This window comes from Pestalotiopsis fici (assembly GCF_000516985.1).
Source record: "Pestalotiopsis fici W106-1 unplaced genomic scaffold PFICI_Scf_4, whole genome shotgun sequence".
Lineage (NCBI taxonomy): Eukaryota > Fungi > Ascomycota > Sordariomycetes > Amphisphaeriales > Sporocadaceae > Pestalotiopsis > Pestalotiopsis fici.
In genome coordinates this window covers 220,002-240,013 of record NW_006917094.1, presented here as the reverse complement: position 1 = coordinate 240,013, position 20,012 = coordinate 220,002, and the positions used below count along the sequence as shown (strand labels likewise).

The following is a 20,012-nucleotide window of genomic DNA, read 5'->3' as shown; positions in this document are numbered from 1 at the left end:
GTCTCGTACAAACATACCTAAAGATTGGGGTCCTTGCTGTTTCTCGTTCTCAGGCCAGCCACCTGGTGGTGGTAATGGCTCAGAACCCAGTGTCCGTCAGGCTCAGGAACAAGTATAACCCATGTCTGTGAAGATGACGTGGTGTGAAGTTTTTAAGGTGTTCAAGAAATCTGAGACTGGCATATCTGTCTAATTTTGCTGTCTCAGAAGAGAAGCCAAGCAAGGCTCTGGTCAAATGTCGCGCGCCGCACATCTTAAAAAAGTCAAAAGCTATGTCCAAAGTAGTAACGGAAATAATTATCAAGAATGCTCCTATATCCATTGTGGCCGCCAATTCTATCAACACAACAGAATCTAGAGCAGCACTCTTCTCTGTAGATGAGGCACCTACGTCAAAGGTGCTCCTCTGCTACGACACAGTTCTTCGCATAGCCTCCCCAGACCCGAACTCTATTCCTCCCCCTTGGGTCTTTTCGCGAAGAACACTTCCACCGCCTTGGAAATTATGAACATGTAAACTAGTGCAAGAAAATCCAGATGCTGTTTCCCCCCTTTGCGCCGTTGCTCTCATCGCTTTCGCTGACTATTAACAGACTTTCTCTCAATTTTCTATGGTTCGTGTAGCGAGTGTCGTGAATGAGACTTATTTTTGGTTGTTTCCGGTTCCGTGACGCCACTGATGCCCATGTCCATGCCAGATGCCGGTATGAATGTGCACGAGGGACACGTCACAAATGAAAAAGCGAGGCACGCCAGCGTACGGCCGGCGGTCCTCGTGGCAAGCTGGGCCTGCCATTGACTCCAGGATATACATCCATTGATCCAGCAGCCTGGCGAGAAGCTCAATCGGATGTTTCGTGGAGAGTATGAAATGTCGAAGAAAAGTCGCTGATGTGTATCAAAATCGTCATAGCTGGGCAGGACAGCTTCATCAGGCACAGTGTCGGGTCCAGACGCGGTCCAAGAGTATTAAAGTAAAGTCGTAAGAGAAAGCATGGAGCCAGGCGGATCCCGTTCAATGCCTTCTATGAGTCTATATGGAAACGCGTTTCGGATAATGATAAAGTGCATGCAGCCTTGTCGTCAGCCAGCGGCAGGCTCAACGAAGCTAGCCAGTGCTTCAGTGCTCGGTATAACCCTGACCACTAACCGCAGCAAAGCACCTTCATGAACTTTTGGAAGCCAGTAGGCTGAGGCTCGGTAGGTCGACTGCCACCCGCAGTTTGGGCACCCGCGTTGGATGTTTGCGTGGCCATTCTTGGCGGAAGGTTCTGGTTGCTGTTCTGGAATTGAGCTTGAGTCGAGCCCGTTGGCGTAGCCATGTCACGAAGACCCCCCACCGCGCTGCCTCGCGGCGCTTGCAGAGCGCCTGGGGCGTTTGGCCGGCGTTTGTCCATCGCTTTCGCTGGCGAGGGAGGTGGGGGCTGCGCGGCGTTTAAACGGTCGCGGGTGAGATGAGGAGTGCTGGCACCGTTGCGAGTCGTGCCGTGGAGTTCCATCTGAGAAGGACCAGGTCGGGCATTTGGGTTGTGATAGGCTCCCGACTTGTGCATCGAATCCCAGCCCTTGCTGGAGTCCTTGCTGATCTTCATCCAGTCATACTCTCCATCCTCCACCTCTCCAGTGTTCTTCAGGGACTGGGTGAAGAGCTCTCTCAGGTAATCGTAGTCGGGAGTATCTTCGAATCCAAGGTTTCGCACATAAGTCAAGTACTTGTTGAACTCCTCAGGGAAACCCTCGCAAAGGTCCTTGATCGGGGTGGTCTGCTTCTTCTCGCCAATCTTTTCGTACTTTTGCTTGTTGGTAGCAGCCTTCAGACCTTGCCACGGCAGGCCTCCGCGAAGAAAGTACATGAAGACGTGTCCGAGAGCCTCGAGATCATCACGGCGTGATTGTTCACGGCCAAGATGTGTGTTGATGCTCATGTATCGAGCAGTTCCCGACAGAGATTTCCGCTCACGGTAGGGAATGTGCTGCTTAGACTTGGGATCCCGGTATTGCTTGGCCATACCGAAATCGACAACGTGAATAACATTAGAGGCTTTGGTTCCAGGGCGGCCAATCAAGAAGTTGTCGGGCTTGATATCTCTGTAAATCAGGTTCTTCTCGTGAATGGTCTGCACTCTCGAAAGCTATTTGTGATATTGTCAATAACCGCGTTACTGTTATCATGGCAGCGACGATAGACTTACCATTTGTTTGGCAACCATGACAACTGTCTTGATTGTGAACCTGCGACCGCAGTGATCAAAGAGGTCTTCCAACGAAGGTCCTAGCAGATCTATCACCAGGATGTTGTGAAGACCTTCTTGGCCGAAGTAGTAGACATTAGGAATGCCGGCTGAAAGGGAGTCAGTACATTATGCGTAACAATGATTTTGACAAATACTCACGGCATCCTACGAGAATCTTGTAGGTGCGGTATTCATCTCGCAGCTGAGGTGCGTCGCTCTTTCGGGGTTCCTGGAAGCCGGGATCGGAAGGTCAGTCGATTGTTCCTGGTACACATGTTGAATGAAGCAACATGCACTAGACATGTACACCTGCTGATGACAGGGAAAGGCAAAAAAACGCAGCGCGACTTACAAATTTGATGGCAACCTGCTGGTTGTTCAAGAGATTGGTACCCTCGAAAATTACACCAAATGAACCCTCTCCAATCTTCTTGCCGACTCGGTAATGGACACCGACGACGTTTGAGGATGACGACGCCATTGCGAAAGATGAGTCGGTAAACTACGGCGAGACCTTGGAAAACAAAACGGGTTGAATGTGGTGGTGGAGGCGATTGGAAATCGGAGGTATGAGCTGATCGGAATTGGCAAAGGCGTCGGTTTTTTGGAGGGCCTAAGCTGGGGGTCAGGAGTATGCAAGATACTCGAGCACTCAGTTGCACCGGGGGCTCATGGTACGAATGAGCGGTGGATGGTGGAAGAGGTTGGAGAAAAGAAAATTCAGGTCCGTCGAGGAAGAATCAGGCGTCGGCCAGTTCGCGAGCGCAGGCAGACTCAACGCTGCAGTCGTCGTCGTTCGTCGCGTGGGACTGAGGGTCGACGATGTTGTTGTTGACTCGACTCTCTCTGAGGTTGACGGGAGGGATCAGAAGGGAGAAATTGAATTCGGCCCAGACCAGCAGCAGAGAAGGCAGAGAGCAGAACAGAGCAGAGAGCCAGAGCCAGGTCAATGTCGGTCACAAGCCTGTTCTGGGTCTAGCAAATGGGAGGCTAGCGCTTCCTGGCCATTCGCGGGTACTTGCGAGACTGCGGCTTGGCCGTGTTGGGGGGGTCTACTGGGGCCCAGGTACCTCCTGTCTCGCCTAGCCAAGACCAGGTTGGCGCTTGTTTTAGCAGCTCAGCAAGGCCCCAAAAAATTGCCCGTAGGTGCTGACACTGCCCCGTGCACTGGAACCAGTCAAGAGGCTCTCCACTGGAGATCCAAGCGATTTGGGGCTGCCACACACAGACAGGACAGAACCCAGGTGGCGCTAGGCGATTTGAGGAAACTTGCAGATTGAGGCGTTGGGCCGCCCAGCGAATAGGCGTCGCTGAACCCGTCCCGCTCTGGGGCCCGACCAAATTCCAGAACTCGAGCCCTTTTTTTTTTTCTCTCATTACGGGGAGCATTTTGCAAATTAACAGGCTGGTGAACCGATCCAAATTTGGGGCCGGAAAGAAAGGAGTTGGCAATGGCAAAACAAAATGACGACCGTCATGAGGTCACTCCCTCAAACAAGAGAGCAATGAAGCACCGGAAAAATAATAAAAACAAAAACCGGAAGAGCTACACTGCCTGCCTACTGGGTACATGCAATATGGTAAATCAGCACCGGTTCGTCATAACATGCCTTGCCGACTGACAACTGTACCTACATCATCTGCCAGCGTAGTACAACAGTAATCATAACAATACCTTACCTTGAACAACGCCGCTGCGGATTGCTGATGCTCTTCTGCCGCCCCGTCTGCCGCGCAAAGTGCCACCAGAACAGTGGATGAGCTTCTGCGGCGATGCACAACCCCCCCAGACCATCACCTGAACCATCGTCGGCCGTCGGCAAGTACCTTACATACAGACATGAAGTGGTTGGTACGTTGTGCACTGCAGTAGTAGCACGTATGCAGCTGGCTGGTGGCGCTCATCTGCATGCATCTATCTGCCCTCAGGCAGAGAATAGTGTGTATAGCACGGCGTCTAACCTCATCGGACTGGACCCTTTTCCCAGTTTGCCCTCAACACTATCTGATCTACCACTGCGAACACGAGTCGGTGAAGATGCTTTTTGTTCACTATTTTCTTCCCCGTGATATATGGTGCATCGATCTAGCATGGCTAGGTAAGTATGGGATTTTAGGGACGCGCATGTGAAGGAAGATTAGAGCCCGCTTGTTGAAGATCTATCTGACCTACTTTTGGATCCTTTCATTATTCATAACAATTATTGAAAGAAGCCGAGGGAGGGAGGGAAAACATCAAAACACACAGATCGAACTCATTTGGACCAAAGTAGGTTACAGTTACATTCAGGCATGCACGTGCCTAGACAGGACACCCTACCAACCCAGGTACACGATATTACCCCTTGGGATGTTGAGGCAAATCAAATACCATGGACCATCATATCACAAAAGCGATCAATTGCCTGCCTGAAAGGGCCGTCCAGCTCCAGGCCTTTGGGTCGCACCAGAAAAGCCTCGGTCATGCAAGTTTGTAGCCCCTGGGATCGGTCCTTTGTGTCTAAACTTGTCAGTCTCCATTTTGCGGCGCATGCCTGGTTCGTTCTCGACGGATATCGCTGCGTTAATCCGTACCTACAGTGCTCCGTGGTACTAGCGATTCTCATCAGATCTCAACAAAGCACTATCGTTGCAGTAGTAAGACAGCATGATAGGCCAGATATGTCTTTGGCTGTGTTCTGCTATTTTTCCAGGGGGCTGATCATAGAATTGACTGTTCTATCAGAAATTCTACATCTCTCAAGGACCTACCTTGATACATACCCGGAAACAGGGTCTTCCATCTAGCATGGGAAACACAATTGAGACACACCAGTCATCTACGAGCTACAGGTACGAAGCTCGGCCTGCATCTCCTCCCTTCCATGTCACTGCTGCTAGGCTAGCTTCTCCTTGTTGGGTCAAGAGAATGTAGGTACATTACCTTCTAGCGACATGCCAACCTCATCCACCTAGGTTACCTATCTATCTGCCTACCCATACTACATCGCCCTGGCAGTCAGTCAGTCAGCAAGCAGTAAGATGTGGCGGTCGAGTCGCCTCAATCCTATCAGACGCCTCCAGCGCACGAGAACAACTGTATTGCGTTGCTGGAGCTGCAAAGCTGCTGCGGATCAGCGAGAGCCAACGATTCAGGGCTCTGCACGTTGGCATAACACGTACACTTGCGTACTACTGCTCGGCTCTTTCGCAGATGGCTGGCCGTTGACAGTCCAACCAATCGTAGCCGGTTCCCCCCTGCATGTTACATCTCCAATTCTCCTTCCCCGTCGCCCGCCGAGATCGCGGAGAATCTGGACGGCTGACGGGCAACATGTCGGTCGATGAATGCAATCGTGCGTGGTGCCTCGCCTCGAACGAGGCAAAATTCTCCGCTGAAATTTTCTCATGGACCACTATTATTGAGCAATATTTCCAACCAATGGCTTACTATTGTCTTGCCAACTTTTGAACTTACTGCGTGACAGCTCCGTAATTCAGACTCCAGACTCTGCGATAAGGTAATGCAGACTCCATCCAGCGTGCGGTACATGGTGGGCAAGATACGCGGCCACTAGCACCAACGGCCGGCCGACCTTGTACCTTAGGTTGTTCCCGCTTATTTTCCACGCCTGGTACCATTCAAATGTTTCTCCAGGAGAGTTGCGGCTTGCCATTCATGTTATTACTATGTACTTTGACAGACGAACGGCAACCCATTGCGCCCATTTGCCTCCCGAATCGTTCGAAATTCGCAGTGAGAAGTAATGCGAGTGAGAAAGAAAAAAAAGGCATCTGTCCGTCACCGAAATGCCCACACTGCCATCCGCCGTGCAAGGTTGAAACAAACCAAACCCCGCTCTGCTTCGTACTTCGTGGCGGATCATTTGAAAAATGGCGATTCGTCTGGTAGGATACCGACTCGAGACCTGCATCAAGCGTCTGCACTACCATGACTAAATGTACATACTGCCTCGAATTATAGCATTTCCTCTCGCCACCCCGCATCTGGTTGCCTACCTGACTCACATCCTTTTCTGATCGACCGACGACGGACTGCAAAGACAGCCCAAGGCATCCGCTTGGGGCTATATTCTGTGTTCTCCATCCGAAATATATGCCCATCTTCCGGGTCGGGTGGCCTGCCAAGACCATCCTACCCTATAGCTTGAGGAGGTGTCCCTAGACTTAGGCTGACAGTCTAGGAACACCATGTTTATAAGTCAAACTCTGTTTCTTTGGAAACGACGATCGCACGTTGGATTGACCTTCCATTACCCAATTATGTTCCCAGGGTCTATCAGGGCAGACTTCACCATGGTGCCTCTGCTACGTACCACGTGAAGTATCAAAATCGTTGCCTGGCTTGCCTACTACATGTCGTGGGCTTCGTATCGAGACGTCGAACTCTCGTGATATTTGTGCTATTGAGAGGATATGGGTCTACTCAGCCCATCAAGCACATCTCTAAGCGAGACGGTATCTGTGATCCAAATCCTAGACCGTTTGCAACCATGATGTGTGATTCGTTACACTTGTGCGACAGAAGATATTATACTATGGAATTTATCAAATCCCAATTGACAACATGTCTCACCCTACCGAACAAAGCCGCGTAACCTATTTTCTACTCTGATCGAAAAAGGCAAGCAAGGGCAAGTGAGAACGGCCTGGTAATTCTGCAAATTCTGAAGTTATACATGCATTCTTCATTTTGGAAGTTTCTTTGCGGATCCGCCGTATGAAGGTAGGCAATGTGCTAGCCAAATCTGCGAATCAACGCCGTCAACGCCATAATCACAATGTACACAAGAGGCATGATTGAAGTCAATTAACTCCATGGTCCATTGTCGTCTTACCAGCACCTTGGGCAGGAAGGAAAGGTCTCCGGATATTAAGCCCCGGCCAAAACAAAAATGCAGAAGCATGACCGGACGCCGTCGAAACCTTCTTCCCTGTACCTGACTGTCGGGAACGACTAGCCTACCGCATTTCCTTTGCTTGGGAAGCCTTCTACCAGGGACGAGACGGATGATGAGCAGCAACCATGGTGTATATCTCGACGCTCATAAGAGACATACAGAAACTTTCGTGAGATCAAGACTAGTCTCAAAGAAACATGTTGAGCTCAGAGAGGTATTGACTGATGATTCCAATACTGCTCGCATCGTGTGGTTCATGATACTCCCGCCGGTGAAGGTTTTCTAGATGTATGCGCTTACGTAAAAATCTAATCCATGTCATCACTGATGACGATGAAGATTTGGGATTCCAAGTCCTCCTTACAGCTTTCGCTGTTGACTGCTTGTCTCCGCATGGTGAAAAAAGCTTTGCATGGAATGAAAGGCTTGCTTTTTACGACACATGCTCCTAGTCCTTCCAACATTCTCATCATGACGGTCCTGGGTATTATACCTTCAATAAAAAAAAAAAACGCGTACGCCTCAAGGTGACTCGTCTAAGCGATGCCACCCAACCATATGACGTGATGTCCTCGTGGCAACGCAAACACGCAACGGGCGGCGCCGTAAGAATGTACGGAGCCGTACGAACTTTCAAGAATACGGCGGTCGTTGAGCTCCTCTTCGCTGAAGAGAGACGGCGACGGTCTGCGCGTGAGCTCTACCTTTATGGACCGTCAGTGGGGGAGAGGCGTAAGTTGACACTGTCCTGCTATGTGAACAATACGCCACGGCAACGGAATCGCTGCGCATTTTGACCAGAAATCCGGTGATGAGGCTCCTAAATTTTAATCAGCCGCGTCATATACCTACGCAAAGGGGGATCGATTTCAATATGCAGGCGCACAGACGACTGCAGGAACCCATCCTGCACATGTGCTGTGAGGAAAAGAATAACTTGGGGAAAAGACGGAGAGGTTGGGTTGCAACAAACCACCGCTTGTGGACTCCTGTATATGCGACGGGCCGCTGTTGCTTGACACCTTGGCGATGCGACCGAAAGAAGAATATCTCGACCGACCGGACGTCCGTCCCTTGCAGATTTTCTATCTTCTTTAACGCATAAGAGTTCGCGATATCCATAAAATCGATTTTCCTCACCCTACCCTGCTCATTTCCAAGGGTTCCCCGCAAACGCCAACGCCCAGGACGGTAAGCTTTTTCTCGCTTTACCACTTCTCATTGCTGCGAAATTCGATAATTCATGTTCTCGCCCTGGACCATGATGGCATAAGAAAACAAGGCTTTTGCGCGCACGCCATTCCGAGTTTTTCTCCCTTCGGGTCTTGCGCCCGATCGCGCGATTGGGAAGGTCGACGCCAGACCCTCTTGGGTGGCTCTGCCCCGGGGAGATTCGCACGTGGAGTCGTCGTCGTTGAATTGGTGCCCCGCTTGTCTTGCCGAAAAGGGTCAACACTTCGGGGGGAAAAGAGGCGTTCTGTAATTGAGAAACGCTTCAGGATATTGGATATAGTAGTTCCATGCTCGACGATCTTAGCTTGGGGGAACTATGTATAGTATATATAAAGGACGGACAATGGCCTGGCCTACCCGAATTGGCTGGACTTGAGTTCTCTCATCTGTCTCCTTCATAGCGCAATCTGAACCATCCAGCCACGTCCGACAGGCAACGACAAAGTATATCCAAGACAACGCTATAACTCCCCGAGTCTAGCAGTCCACCATGCAGTCCTTCTTTGTCCTCAGTCTCCTGCCTCTCCTGGCACTGGCAGCGCCCAGCCCAGCTGAACTTGGCCTCGAGAAGCGATCCATCACCTGCCTCAAAGTCGGCGCCACCGCGACGGCGACCTGGACAAACAGCGCTGGAAAGACGTGCAAATGGACGGGTGTCGTGGGCAGCAACTTTGGTACCAACAGCGTCAACAGTGGAGAGTGAGTTGGGACTCCAAGCACTTTGATTGGTGCTATATTGTGGTTCTGGGAAAAGGCTGACCATGGCAAACTTGCAGTTACTCTTGCAACGGTCGCTGCGGTGCCGGATGCACCGGTGCTGCTCTGGGCAATGCCTACACGCAGGATTGCTTCTCGCACGATATCTGCTCGTGGTTCAACAATGCTAGCGGTGGTTCAAGGTATGTCTTGATCAAACGCCTTGGGAAATCCGCGTTGTTGTAGACTAACAAGAGAAAACTCAGCGACGCCAACTGTGGTGCTGCTTACGATGCCGCTGTCGATGACACCGTTGGTGGAGTCTTGGCTGGATGCGGACAGACGAACCCGTCGAACTCGGCTGCGGCGCCAACTACTTCTCCTAGTTGCTCATAAGACGGTGGTTATTTGCTCATCGTGGTCATGTTTGTTTTGGCTTTGCGAGGCGTTAGGGTCGAGGTTAGCAGCAAGCAAATCAAAAGAGATCAGTCAATACATGTGTTTTACCGGACATGTGACAATATTGGTTTACTCCTTTTCACGAACGATTGATAATGATTACCCGATTGTCAAATATCGCTTGTAAGCGATGGCCAAGGGTTTCTCTCAGTCATGTATAGGAGATGTTTTAATTTTGAATCCGGCGATGAAGTTGAAGTGTCTTTCCTGGCATAGCGAGAGTGCTTGCCATGGCCTCACTAATTTGAAACAGTCGACTCATCTTGGATAATGCCAACTCCTGGACTTTTCGAACACGCTTTTGGACGCCTTGCAAAAAGATATTTTACAGTTCTCCAACAGTCTCATCCTCGAGCTCCAAATGGTCGTCCAGGTCTGCGAATAGCTGAACTCCCCAGTTCTTACTTGGGTTGCTCATTCTGATCTTCCTATCATGCTTTGCAATATCGGCCATCTCGTCCTTGCTGAAGCGAATCCCGGCTGCGTCGCGGTTCTCATCAATGTACTTTTCATGGGAGCTCTTGGGGATGACCACGGTGCCGCGCTGGAAGCCCCAAGCAATGGCGGCCTGAGCAACGGTGGCGTTCTTGCGCGCGGCCAGCTCCTTCCAGTACGGGTCCTCGAGCAGCGGCGGCGCGTCCCGGCGGTAGATGGGGTTGGTATTGGCGAGCGGCGAGTATGCAATCACCTTGACACCAACCTCGGCGTGCCAGTCGATAAAGTCTTGCTGCTGCAGGTATGGGTGCGTCTCAAACTCGTGCGCGTAGGGACAAATCTCGCAGACCGCCAAGACCTCCTCGACGTCACTCTTGGCAAAGTTGGAAATGCCAATGTGTCGCGTCAGGTTTGCCCGGACCAGATCCTCAAGTGCCCGCCATGTGTCGATGATGCTTGTCTTCTTGTCCAGTTTGGTGCCCTCATCTGGGACGAACGCTACTGGCCAGTGAATGAGATATAGGTCCAGATAGTCAACGCCAAGCCTAGAGATGGACGTCTTAATGGCCGCTTCCACCTCTGAGGGACGGTGGAACGAATTCCAAAGCTTGCTAGTTATCCAGATGTCCTTGCGGGAGAGCTCGGAGGCAGCAATGCCCCTGCCCGTCTGATCCTCATTTCCTGCATTTCCGTATTAATCATTCCCGTCACACCGGCACTGTGAGATTGAATATGGTCAAGAAGATGGTGGTGTTCTTACTATAAATCCAGGCTGCGTCAATGTGATTATAACCATTGTCGAGGGCATACTCTACGGCATGATCGACCTGATTTGTATCAGTAAGTGCTTGTAATCTTCTCGTGCTTTGCCGACTCTCACCTTGTCCCTATCAGACAACCAAGTTCCCAGACCCAGTGCGGGAATCTCCTTGAGACCGTTGGTGGGGATCTCGGCGGCTAGCGAGGACGTAGCAGCCAGTGCGACAGCAAGAGCCGAGATGAATCGTGACATCGCCATCATAGCCAGATTCTCCTGAGATTATGGATGAACAACAACACTCCTAATTGATTTCTCAAGTCTTGACGAGAAATCGTTTGCCACTGGGGAAATATTCTCCAAAGGTGAAGAAGACTAACCCCGCGCGCAAGCGACTGGGGAGTGTTGCAATCTACTGTGTGGATTACATCATGCGGCTAGAAGATCCGCATATCTCGGTTGTGCTCCGTGAACCATAATCTTATCCCGATACAATCCCGATGGGTATTGGAGTCAAGATAGCTATTTTGCACAATCCTTCATTATAAACATATATCGTAAATTGCTTTGTATATCCTATCCTTCTTCGATTCTCCCTCATTACCTTGCATTTTCTAATCCTACCGTTTAGGGTATTTCCTTGAAAATACATGAAAGTAAACCTTTTACACTATGCATCGTCGATAGACTTGTATTTTCACTCAAAGTCTTACAATGAATGTGATTCCCAAGGTCTGATTATCTCGCAAAGTGGACGGAGGACTTGCTGAAACATCTCTTGCCTCCAATGAGGGCCGTTCAGAGTTGTGTGTTTTGATAGACACCAGGCAATTGCGTTCTTGTAATCAGGACCGACTTCATCTGTAACGTCCTCAAGCCAAAAACTTGCAGCGTGAGCGTCAAAAGCAGCTTTCATGCTGGCGTCTTCTACTCCTGGGGGAAGCTTGGGGCGTTTTGGGTGATTCTCAATCACTTTACCGAAGCACAATTCCAGCAGAGCCACAGCGAGACTGCTGAAATTCTGCATTGGATGATGGGGCTCCAGATCGACCGAAGACGCTGATTGGAGTCTATGGGCCAGAAACGGTTCGTTGATGTCAGATGTGTTGGAATGTATCTTGTGCTCCGGAAAGAAGATGCATGATTTTTCCCAGGACGAAGTAATCCATGAAGTTTTCCGCAATTGAATGAATGAAGACATCAGGGTAAAAGATATTGTGTATCTCTGCCGCCGATTGATCTTCACCCCAGAGCCACAAAGTATATCCTCCAAGCTGAGTTGTGAAAGAAAAAAAAAAAAAAAAAAAAAGAAAGAAGAAACCTCGATATGCCATGTCTACCTGCATATTCGCAGATCTGACGTGATTAGTATCCAACACACCCTTCCCTTTGTTTAGTAGAAGATGGCTCCTCACTACCTCTCATAATCACTTTGATAGCCTGACACGTGAACTCTTCCAATTATCCATTTCGCTGCTCAAGCCAATAGCTGGCTCATTTGACTGATACCCCCATGTCTCAACAAACGATTTTCGCGCAATGTCAATCAATAGATTGTTTGTTCACGCTGGTCTTAGACACTGATGTGAAGATAGATACTCCTCGAGTAGCCACAGATGCTTCGGATAGGGTTAAACTGTGGAAAGCAAATTCTTGTTTAGAATATACTTTGTTTAATTTATCACTGGAAGCTCACCTTAGAGGTGCTCTCTACCTGATAGAGAACATCTCTAATCTACTTAAAAGCCTCGAAGAGGCACTGCAAGATGGTTAGTAACCTCGACTCTTTCTTTTATCTGTTACTGCATGTTAACAAATATTGGTAGTATCCAGGATCATCGCTACTTCTGAGATACACGAGAAATATGATCAAAGGCTTGAGAATCTGGAAGTCGGCAATATGATGGCCGCCGATGCCACATCGACAACTGAGGTGGAAGACCTCCTGGGAAAAGCGTCTGACACAATTGGAAGTTTGTTGAAGCTGGTTTCCTTAATACGCCAGATAACAACACAAGACCGATTCGCCCACGCTCCTGAACATGAGTTTGAGCATTTGCTGGACTCTTCTGATATCAACCATGTCAAAGAGCGTTTTCCCAAGCTTGATAAACCAGAAAGTCAATGGCTGCTTCGAAAACTTGGTCGAGCTATTGCAGCTCGCCGCCAGATACTGCAACACTATCAGGAGCACAAGCAACAGACAGGAGTTGTGCATCCCAAGACAACGCATGGACCATCAGAGATGGTCGCGCCAGAGGTCGCAATCGAGGATGTTGTGGCTGCTTCAGGAAAATTGCTCTACACCCCGATAATGACCTCATCTTTGAATGATGCGTTTTCTCTTCCTCTTTTGAAGGATATCAAGCAAATACATCAAGATGAGGACGCTTTGAGTGCCCCCTTTGTGCTACTATCGTCTCGATCAAGTCCGAATGGGCCTGGAACCGCCATGCCTACGATGATCTAAAATCATACATTTGTTGCGTCGGAGAGGAGGGGCACTGCGATTTCCAAATGTTCGGGAATCAAACAGCGTGGTTTGAACACGAACTGAAAAATCATAGGCGTCGGTGGATATGTGTCATCTGCAAACTAGACCCGTTCAATGAGCCAGAAGGTTTCTCAGATCATTTAGAGAAGGGACACCCAGAGCTCAGATCGTCGGATGGAGCAACAAAAGCTCTCCAGAATACCAGTCAATGTCCTATCAAAACTATTCCAACAAAGGATTGTCCCTTCTGTGATGATTGGGATCCCAGCCCGAGATTATCAAAATCAAGAGAAAACGATGAAAATTCAGACGCTGGCATGATTCAAGAGGGCAACGCTTCTGTGCCTACAATCACCTTCGCTCGTCATCTTGCTGTACATTTGGAGCAACTAGCAATATTTTCAATACCTCCGGAGATTACTAGCCACATAGAGATTCGGAAGGGGGTTCAGGGGGGATCTATTTCTCTTCCACCCATCAAAAGCGTCTCTTCGATCACGGGCAAACGGAAGCTCTCACAGCGTAATGCTGCCTCTGGAGCGGAAGATCTTGCCTCACGGAAGGTCTCTCAATCAAAAGAACAGCTTTCGTCAAGTGCCACTGAGAAAGAACAAATATCACCAATGAAAAATACACAAAGCTCACCGGCGATCCAGGGATCTTCCAGCAAGAGATCGGGTAGCACAAAATTGAATATCGGAAACAGCAGAAAAGTGGAAATGTGGTATTGTGTGAGTCTACTCTGTATCGGCCTAGGTCAGTGATATTATTACTTCATTTAGTGCCAATGTTCGCAGGAGAATAGTGCCTTAGCTAATCCGACGTGCTTCACTTGTTCATACCAACGATGTGGGTTCTGTACCTGGCAAATGGTCAAAGTACGAAGAGGTGCCTGACCGATTGCCTCTGGGCATATGTAAGTTGAGTCGTAGCCGGACACTCTGACGGCGGGTTAAATAGTAAAAGAGCCATTTCAAATTACCTGGAAAAATACTCATACTAGTATTTAGTGATATAGTCATTGTACCAAGTTAGATTTCTTCTGTGAATGTCCCGACTACAGTTGATTGTTGATGATATAACTGCGAATGGGAAGAACAGGTTCGAAGGAGCAAGGTAATGTCTGGAAATGCGATGACAAGCGTAGCTCTCTTCCACCACTTCTCAACACATTGACCATGAGAACTGAGTGATATTTAGTTGCTTTGCGAAATTTCGACTCTAGGAGGTACCGGTGAATGGTGACATCGCCCCACGACAATGAACAATGTTTTCTCTTAGATAAGAAGAGACGCTCGAATCATAAATGACCTCCCCCGCTTGATAACGTGACCTTGCACATGCTCGTTGAAGAACGTGGTAGGACTCAAATTTGGAGTATAAAGGTCATGGGGGCTCCTCGAATATCATAAGCCCCCGGGACCTTATTTTCATCTTTCAAATCATATAGCTCCTTGGGACCTGTTACCTTCAATCCATTCTCGCTGCTGGCGCATTCTTGCTCATTGACCTCACCCGACACCCTTACAACTGAAAAAGCACCGCCCAATATTTCTTGTGCCGAGACATCATTTTCCAATAGCCCAACAATAAAACTTGCAAATTACACAAGGAATATCAAGCAACCGCGCGCAACCTCTCAGCGTCCACTACCATGCCTAGCGAGGAAGGAAAGAGCAAAAGCAAAAAAGTTCAAACGTGGTATTGTGTATATAAGTCTAGCTCTGAATCGACCTGCTTCGGTTGTATTAATTCTTCATTTAGTCCGAATGCGGGGTCGGAAATTCGGTGCAAACGGATGTAGCATGTTGGAGTTGTGGTCACCGTCAATGTGAAAACTGCACCATACAAATATCCAAAGTGAGGAAGACATAACAATGCATTTCTGGACAAATATATGGTCACTTGTGTCGGGAAATCCTGGCGTATGAGAAATCATGAAAGATATAGCCTCGAATACTACCTGGACAGTATCTTGGAGCCAGTCACTCGTAGCCATGAGCAGATGATTGTCACAATACAAGTCAACTTCTGTCCGTGAATGTCAATATTACGTGTGATTGATTGTGCAATAGAACCGTAAAATGCGAACGATGCCGATGGGCACTAATCAAAGTGAATTCGGGAATGTCTTGGGCTCTCTAGCAACTCAGCAGATAGAAGGTTCTGATCCTAAGATGGCGGGGCTCCTTTGCGTAGTGCATGACTTAGACATTTGCAATCACGAAATCAAGCAGGTATTATTATGCTAGACTGAGATTTTGGATATGTGAAATACCGACCGCTAGGGTCGACCGAGGCGGGGTGTCAGCAATTCAAACTCTAATAGAAATGTTATGCGGAACACGGTCTTGGTAGTTGGGCAACTTGCCAAATTCAACGATTCTATACTTGGCATTGCAAAGACAACATAACGGTGGTCAAAAATTACAAGTCGAAAACCGCAAGGCCACACCAGCATCATGCCGAAGTCCCAAGCCCCGATCCCCGTTGTAGACTTTGGCGCCTTCTCCACCAGCGATCCCGCGGCCCGCTCCCGCATCGCGGCGGAGCTGACGTCGGCGTGCCGGCATGTGGGCTTTGTATACGTCCGGAACCACGGGATACCGGCCGCACTGCTCGAGGAGGCATTTTCCTGGTCGCAACGACTCTTTGATCTGCCTCGGGAGCAGAAAATGCTCGCGCCACACCCGCCAGGCCCAGACGTCCATCGCGGCTACTCGTGGCCTGGCTTGGAAAAGGTTTCACAGTATATCCATGCTGCTGGCGACGGAAATGACGCCGAGGCCCAGAGAGTGGGGAAGGAATTGAGAAAAGTCGAGGACTGCAAAGTGAGCCTTCGGTCTTGATGGGTGTATAAGAACAATACCTCATGTGTACAAACAGGAAAGCTACGAAATCGGTAGCGAAACCTTTGCGCGCCAGCCCAATGTTTGGCTACCTGAGAACGTCTTGCCTGGCTTCCGTACCTTCATGACGTCCTTTTATTGGCGCTGCTTCGAGACGGGCCAACAGCTTCTGCGGGCGCTGGCCATTGGGCTTGGTATTGACGACGAGGACTTCTTCCTCAAGTTCCACAGTGGCGAAAATGCGCAATTGCGTTTGCTTCATTACCCGCCCATTGAGACGGAGAGGCTGGAGAGCAATGCTGTAGCGCGCAGTACGTATCTCACACCCGCTCTTGATACCCTAGACACTTGAATTTTTGAAAACCCAAACTTCCACATCACAAGTCACTAACTCACGAAATTGGTGTAAAGTGCCCGCACATTCAGATTGGGGTACCATCACCATGCTCTTCCAAGACGAGTGTGGCGGTCTCCAAGTTGAAGACCCCAATCATCCAGGTCACTTTGTCGACGTCATCCCACTCGAGGGCACGCTCGTCATGAACGTGGGTGATCTCCTTATGAGATGGAGCAACGGTGAGCGCCTCGCATTTCCGAACTTACCCGTGAGGCTCACAAGTCATCTCCTTTCTTGGATAGATTACCTCAGATCGACACTCCACCGCGTAACAGTCCCGCGCAAGACGGCTTCAGGTATCGAGGACGGCAAATCGCATGCCATGATGAGGGCCCGATACTCGATACCATACTTTGTGTCCCCCGACTCGGCGGCCGTCATCGAGTGTCTTCCGCAGTGCGCCGGTGAGCCTCATCCTCCTAGATACGAGCCGATTGTGCAAGACGACTATCAACGGATGCGTGCAAAAACACAATACGCATCATAGAAATGCATTACCAAGACCCGCAACGGGCGTGGCATAATTATCGGTGATTTAGTAGAGGATTTGCGAATTAGGTAGCTATGTTTTTTCTTTTCATCGAGTTGCATGCCACATTCCTTTTATACCATCTAAATCCTTGTGCAATGCCAAGGACTGATGCATCATCCCTCTTATTCACCGATCTGCAAAGACCTTGCGCGATACGAACCAATCCATCCCGACTATGTAAGCTGCCAGAGCCAAACATGCCCTGGGCTGTACTTAATACAGTATATGCAAGCTTTTGAATATCCATCCGTTAGCTCCCACAAAACGCTAGCAAAGTGACTCGAAATTTGATAACTCTGAATAAGCCGACATGAAGATCCCATGGACGAGGCCACTGCCACATCCTCAATCGTCGACAAATAAAACAGCTTCGGGTATCATGAACAACAGCAAAAATCGAACAAGGACTATGAGAATGCTCTCATATATCAAGATCAAGTGAGTTATAGTGTGCCACTAGTAACTCCTCTTTTGGTCTTGTTAGGATTTCCCGAGGAAATCACAAAGTTTGGAACATCCTATATCTCATGTTAGCACAGCGATGACAGTGGCTGGCACAATCGACGTACCTGGGTGACGACGGAGCCGGCCGCCACGGTGGAACCTTTTCCAATCCGCCGACCGGGGAGGATGATGACACCACCACCGATCCAGGCATCATCCTCAATGACTATGGGCTTGCCATATTGCAGACTCTTACTGCCCTCCCGCTGGCCAGGATCGGTGCTAAGTGTAGCCGTAAAGAGACTGACATTAGGTCCAATGTAGACGTTCTTGCCAATCGTGACCGAGCGAGCATCCAGCACTGTACAATTACGCCCAATGAAGACGTTATCGCCAATGCTGATATTGTATCCATAGTCACATGTGAAGGGGGCTTCCACGACACACTCGGCTCCAACACGGCCATGATTCGTAACAGGAGATGTCTGTGCTGGGGAAATGTGGACAGGATCTTTGGGCATGAGTATTTCGCGGAACAGTCGTGCCCGTTCCGTTGCCGACACGCCGTTGTTTGGGTTGGTAGAGTTGTTAAACCTCCAGCAAGCAGCGCTGCACCTTTCCCTTTCCAACACGAGTTCTTTATCAAATGGCTTGTACGATTCGCCCCGTAGCATTAGCTCCTTTTGTGTGGGTGGTCGGTTTGCAGCGACGAAATGATTATGTGACAGTGCCAACTGGGCTGTGGCCTGAACACTACTCGTCGCTGGTAGTGGCTGTCTCGCCGGACTACTGGTGCGGGCAGGATGTAGCATATTGATTTGTGGCAATGTGTTGCTCGTGTGAGGGGTTTCGGGTTCTGTTCGGCTCGTGTCGTGTAATGGAGGTATTCTCTGATATTCCTTCTGCATGCCTCGACTTTCTCCAAAACCAGTGGCGGAGCTGATTGCGCTGATAGGAGTCGGAAATGCGTTCGCCGCTGGGGCCGTGTAGCTTGACACGGCCGAGAGTTTATTGTCCGGGCTGAAGACGGATGCGGTGGGGATCGTGGAAGCCGTCTGCTCGTCTTCCGAGTGTAGCACTCGGCCCTGCGGCGGGTCGATGCGCAACGATGGGCCTCGGAATGGGGGTGGCGCATCACGCTTAGCTGGAGGCTGTAATTGGTTGACATAAGTTGACTGTGACTGTGGCATGCCATAAGCGCCCGGAGGAACGTAGCTCGGGTCCTTGGATTCCAGCGGCACAGCCGTGGACTTGGTTTCCATCTTTTGGTAGCCACGCTGGTTTGGATACCCTTGACAGATGAAGCCGCCTCGAATGCAGTTGTTGCCTATAAGTGTTTAGCCAAGCAATGACGGGATTCTCGGGATATGCAAGACTTACACTCGGGCTTGAGCTCGTCACACTTCTTCTTCCTCTTGCGGCACGTCAAGCAGCCCGTCTTAGTCCTGTTGCTGAAGTTTCGCTTTCGCTTTTTGGGATCAGACTGGACAGCACCAGCTCTGCGATGATCGGCATCGTATGGGCCACCATAGTAAGCTGAATCGTCTCCATCATCAGGGCTGGTAGGCGAATAGTCCTGAGGTTCGGCACCTCCAGATCCCCTGTATCCTTCCCCAGATTGGTCCTCGGCTTGCGTAGAGATGGAAACAGCTTGAGATTGAGACTCATATGCACTTCGGCCGTCCCTTTGCGATTGTGACTGAGAATACCATGATGATGACTCATCTCTGCTGTCTTTACCATACGCTCGGTGATCCCGGTCTCGCAGGTGCGCTCCGAAAGCCTCGCGAGAGTCAGGATGATGGCTGCTGGGATGTCGCTCATCTGGCGAACCTGGCCCTTCTCTCCGTGGTTCCGTAGATAGTGACCTTTTGCGCTTGTGGTTGCCTTCGTACAGTGCATAATCATTTGCTTGGTAAGTAGTTCTCTCAGTACCAGACCCTGTCCAATGCTGTCGCGGATTAGATGTAGCTTCGGCTGATGTCCTTCGCTCCGGGTTCGTCGCAGTGGCACCTCGCTCCTCCGATTCTGCCGGCCGTGATACTGGGCTGCCGCTCCGTTTATCTATCGTCTGGGAATCATTCCCATTGAGTGCAGTGAAAGTGGACATTGTGTTGATCACGCCCGATCCGTGATATTAAGTGTTAATGGTCCGTACCGAAACGAGAGGAGCCTGCTTTCAAGGCAGAGTAGAGTAAGAACGGAATTATCTCGCAGTCTGCCTTGAGGTAGTAAAAAGATATGCCTGGAAGCAAATCCGTACCAGCCGGTCCTACCCTCCTTTCCGATTCGGCGGGCTGACGCACAAGCAAATCTCGGGCTGGCGTTGCAAGCCTATCAGCTTCTGTAAAATTGCTACGCGGCGCCTGCACCTCAATTCTGACAACGAATATTCCAGATAGTGCAGTCAATCGGTGCCAATTGTACTTCCTCACGGGATTGCTGGCTGCCCTTCATAAAAGCTTGGGGCTTGAAGTGGCCGATTATCTAACTCGGAATGGGCGACGAGAAGAATAACGGGTTCTCTGCATTTCCCGACAAGACGGAGCAAAATTGTGTGTTGATGCGCTGTTGTGCAGTA

General features: G+C 49.8%; 6 protein-coding genes across 6 annotated transcripts; 3 read left to right on the top strand and 3 right to left on the bottom strand.

Annotated features, from left to right (window-relative positions):
- Positions 1-1,145: 1,145 nt before the first annotated feature.
- Positions 1,146-2,715, bottom strand: PFICI_06033 (Casein kinase I; the record flags this gene model as incomplete). The annotated part of the gene is made up of 4 exons (XM_007834614.1): positions 1,146-2,132; positions 2,193-2,341; positions 2,394-2,463; positions 2,587-2,715. 4 exons carry the CDS (start codon positions 2,713-2,715, stop codon positions 1,146-1,148), a joined length of 1,335 nt encoding a protein of 444 aa, XP_007832805.1.
- Positions 2,716-8,858: 6,143 nt separating this feature from the next.
- PFICI_06032 (uncharacterized protein) lies at positions 8,859-9,460 on the top strand (the record flags this gene model as incomplete). The annotated part of the gene is made up of 3 exons (XM_007834613.1): positions 8,859-9,067; positions 9,145-9,267; positions 9,331-9,460. The coding sequence occupies 3 exons, from the start codon at positions 8,859-8,861 to the stop codon at positions 9,458-9,460; spliced, it is 462 nt and encodes a 153-aa protein (XP_007832804.1).
- Positions 9,461-9,848: 388 nt separating this feature from the next.
- Positions 9,849-10,970, bottom strand: PFICI_06031 (uncharacterized protein; the record flags this gene model as incomplete). Its single annotated transcript, XM_007834612.1, has 3 exons — positions 9,849-10,639; positions 10,719-10,785; positions 10,839-10,970. The coding sequence occupies 3 exons, from the start codon at positions 10,968-10,970 to the stop codon at positions 9,849-9,851; spliced, it is 990 nt and encodes a 329-aa protein (XP_007832803.1).
- Positions 10,971-12,615: 1,645 nt separating this feature from the next.
- On the top strand, positions 12,616-13,185 carry PFICI_06030 (uncharacterized protein; the record flags this gene model as incomplete). The annotated part of the gene is made up of 1 exon (XM_007834611.1): positions 12,616-13,185. The coding sequence occupies one exon, from the start codon at positions 12,616-12,618 to the stop codon at positions 13,183-13,185; it is 570 nt and encodes a 189-aa protein (XP_007832802.1).
- A 2,486-nt stretch (positions 13,186-15,671) lies between these two features.
- PFICI_06029 (uncharacterized protein) lies at positions 15,672-16,942 on the top strand (the record flags this gene model as incomplete). Its single annotated transcript, XM_007834610.1, has 4 exons — positions 15,672-16,040; positions 16,096-16,369; positions 16,470-16,634; positions 16,698-16,942. The coding sequence occupies 4 exons, from the start codon at positions 15,672-15,674 to the stop codon at positions 16,940-16,942; spliced, it is 1,053 nt and encodes a 350-aa protein (XP_007832801.1).
- A 488-nt stretch (positions 16,943-17,430) lies between these two features.
- PFICI_06028 (uncharacterized protein) lies at positions 17,431-19,541 on the bottom strand (the record flags this gene model as incomplete). Its single annotated transcript, XM_007834609.1, has 3 exons — positions 17,431-17,505; positions 17,557-18,758; positions 18,812-19,541. The coding sequence occupies 3 exons, from the start codon at positions 19,539-19,541 to the stop codon at positions 17,431-17,433; spliced, it is 2,007 nt and encodes a 668-aa protein (XP_007832800.1).
- Between the last annotated feature and the right edge of the window lie 471 nt (positions 19,542-20,012).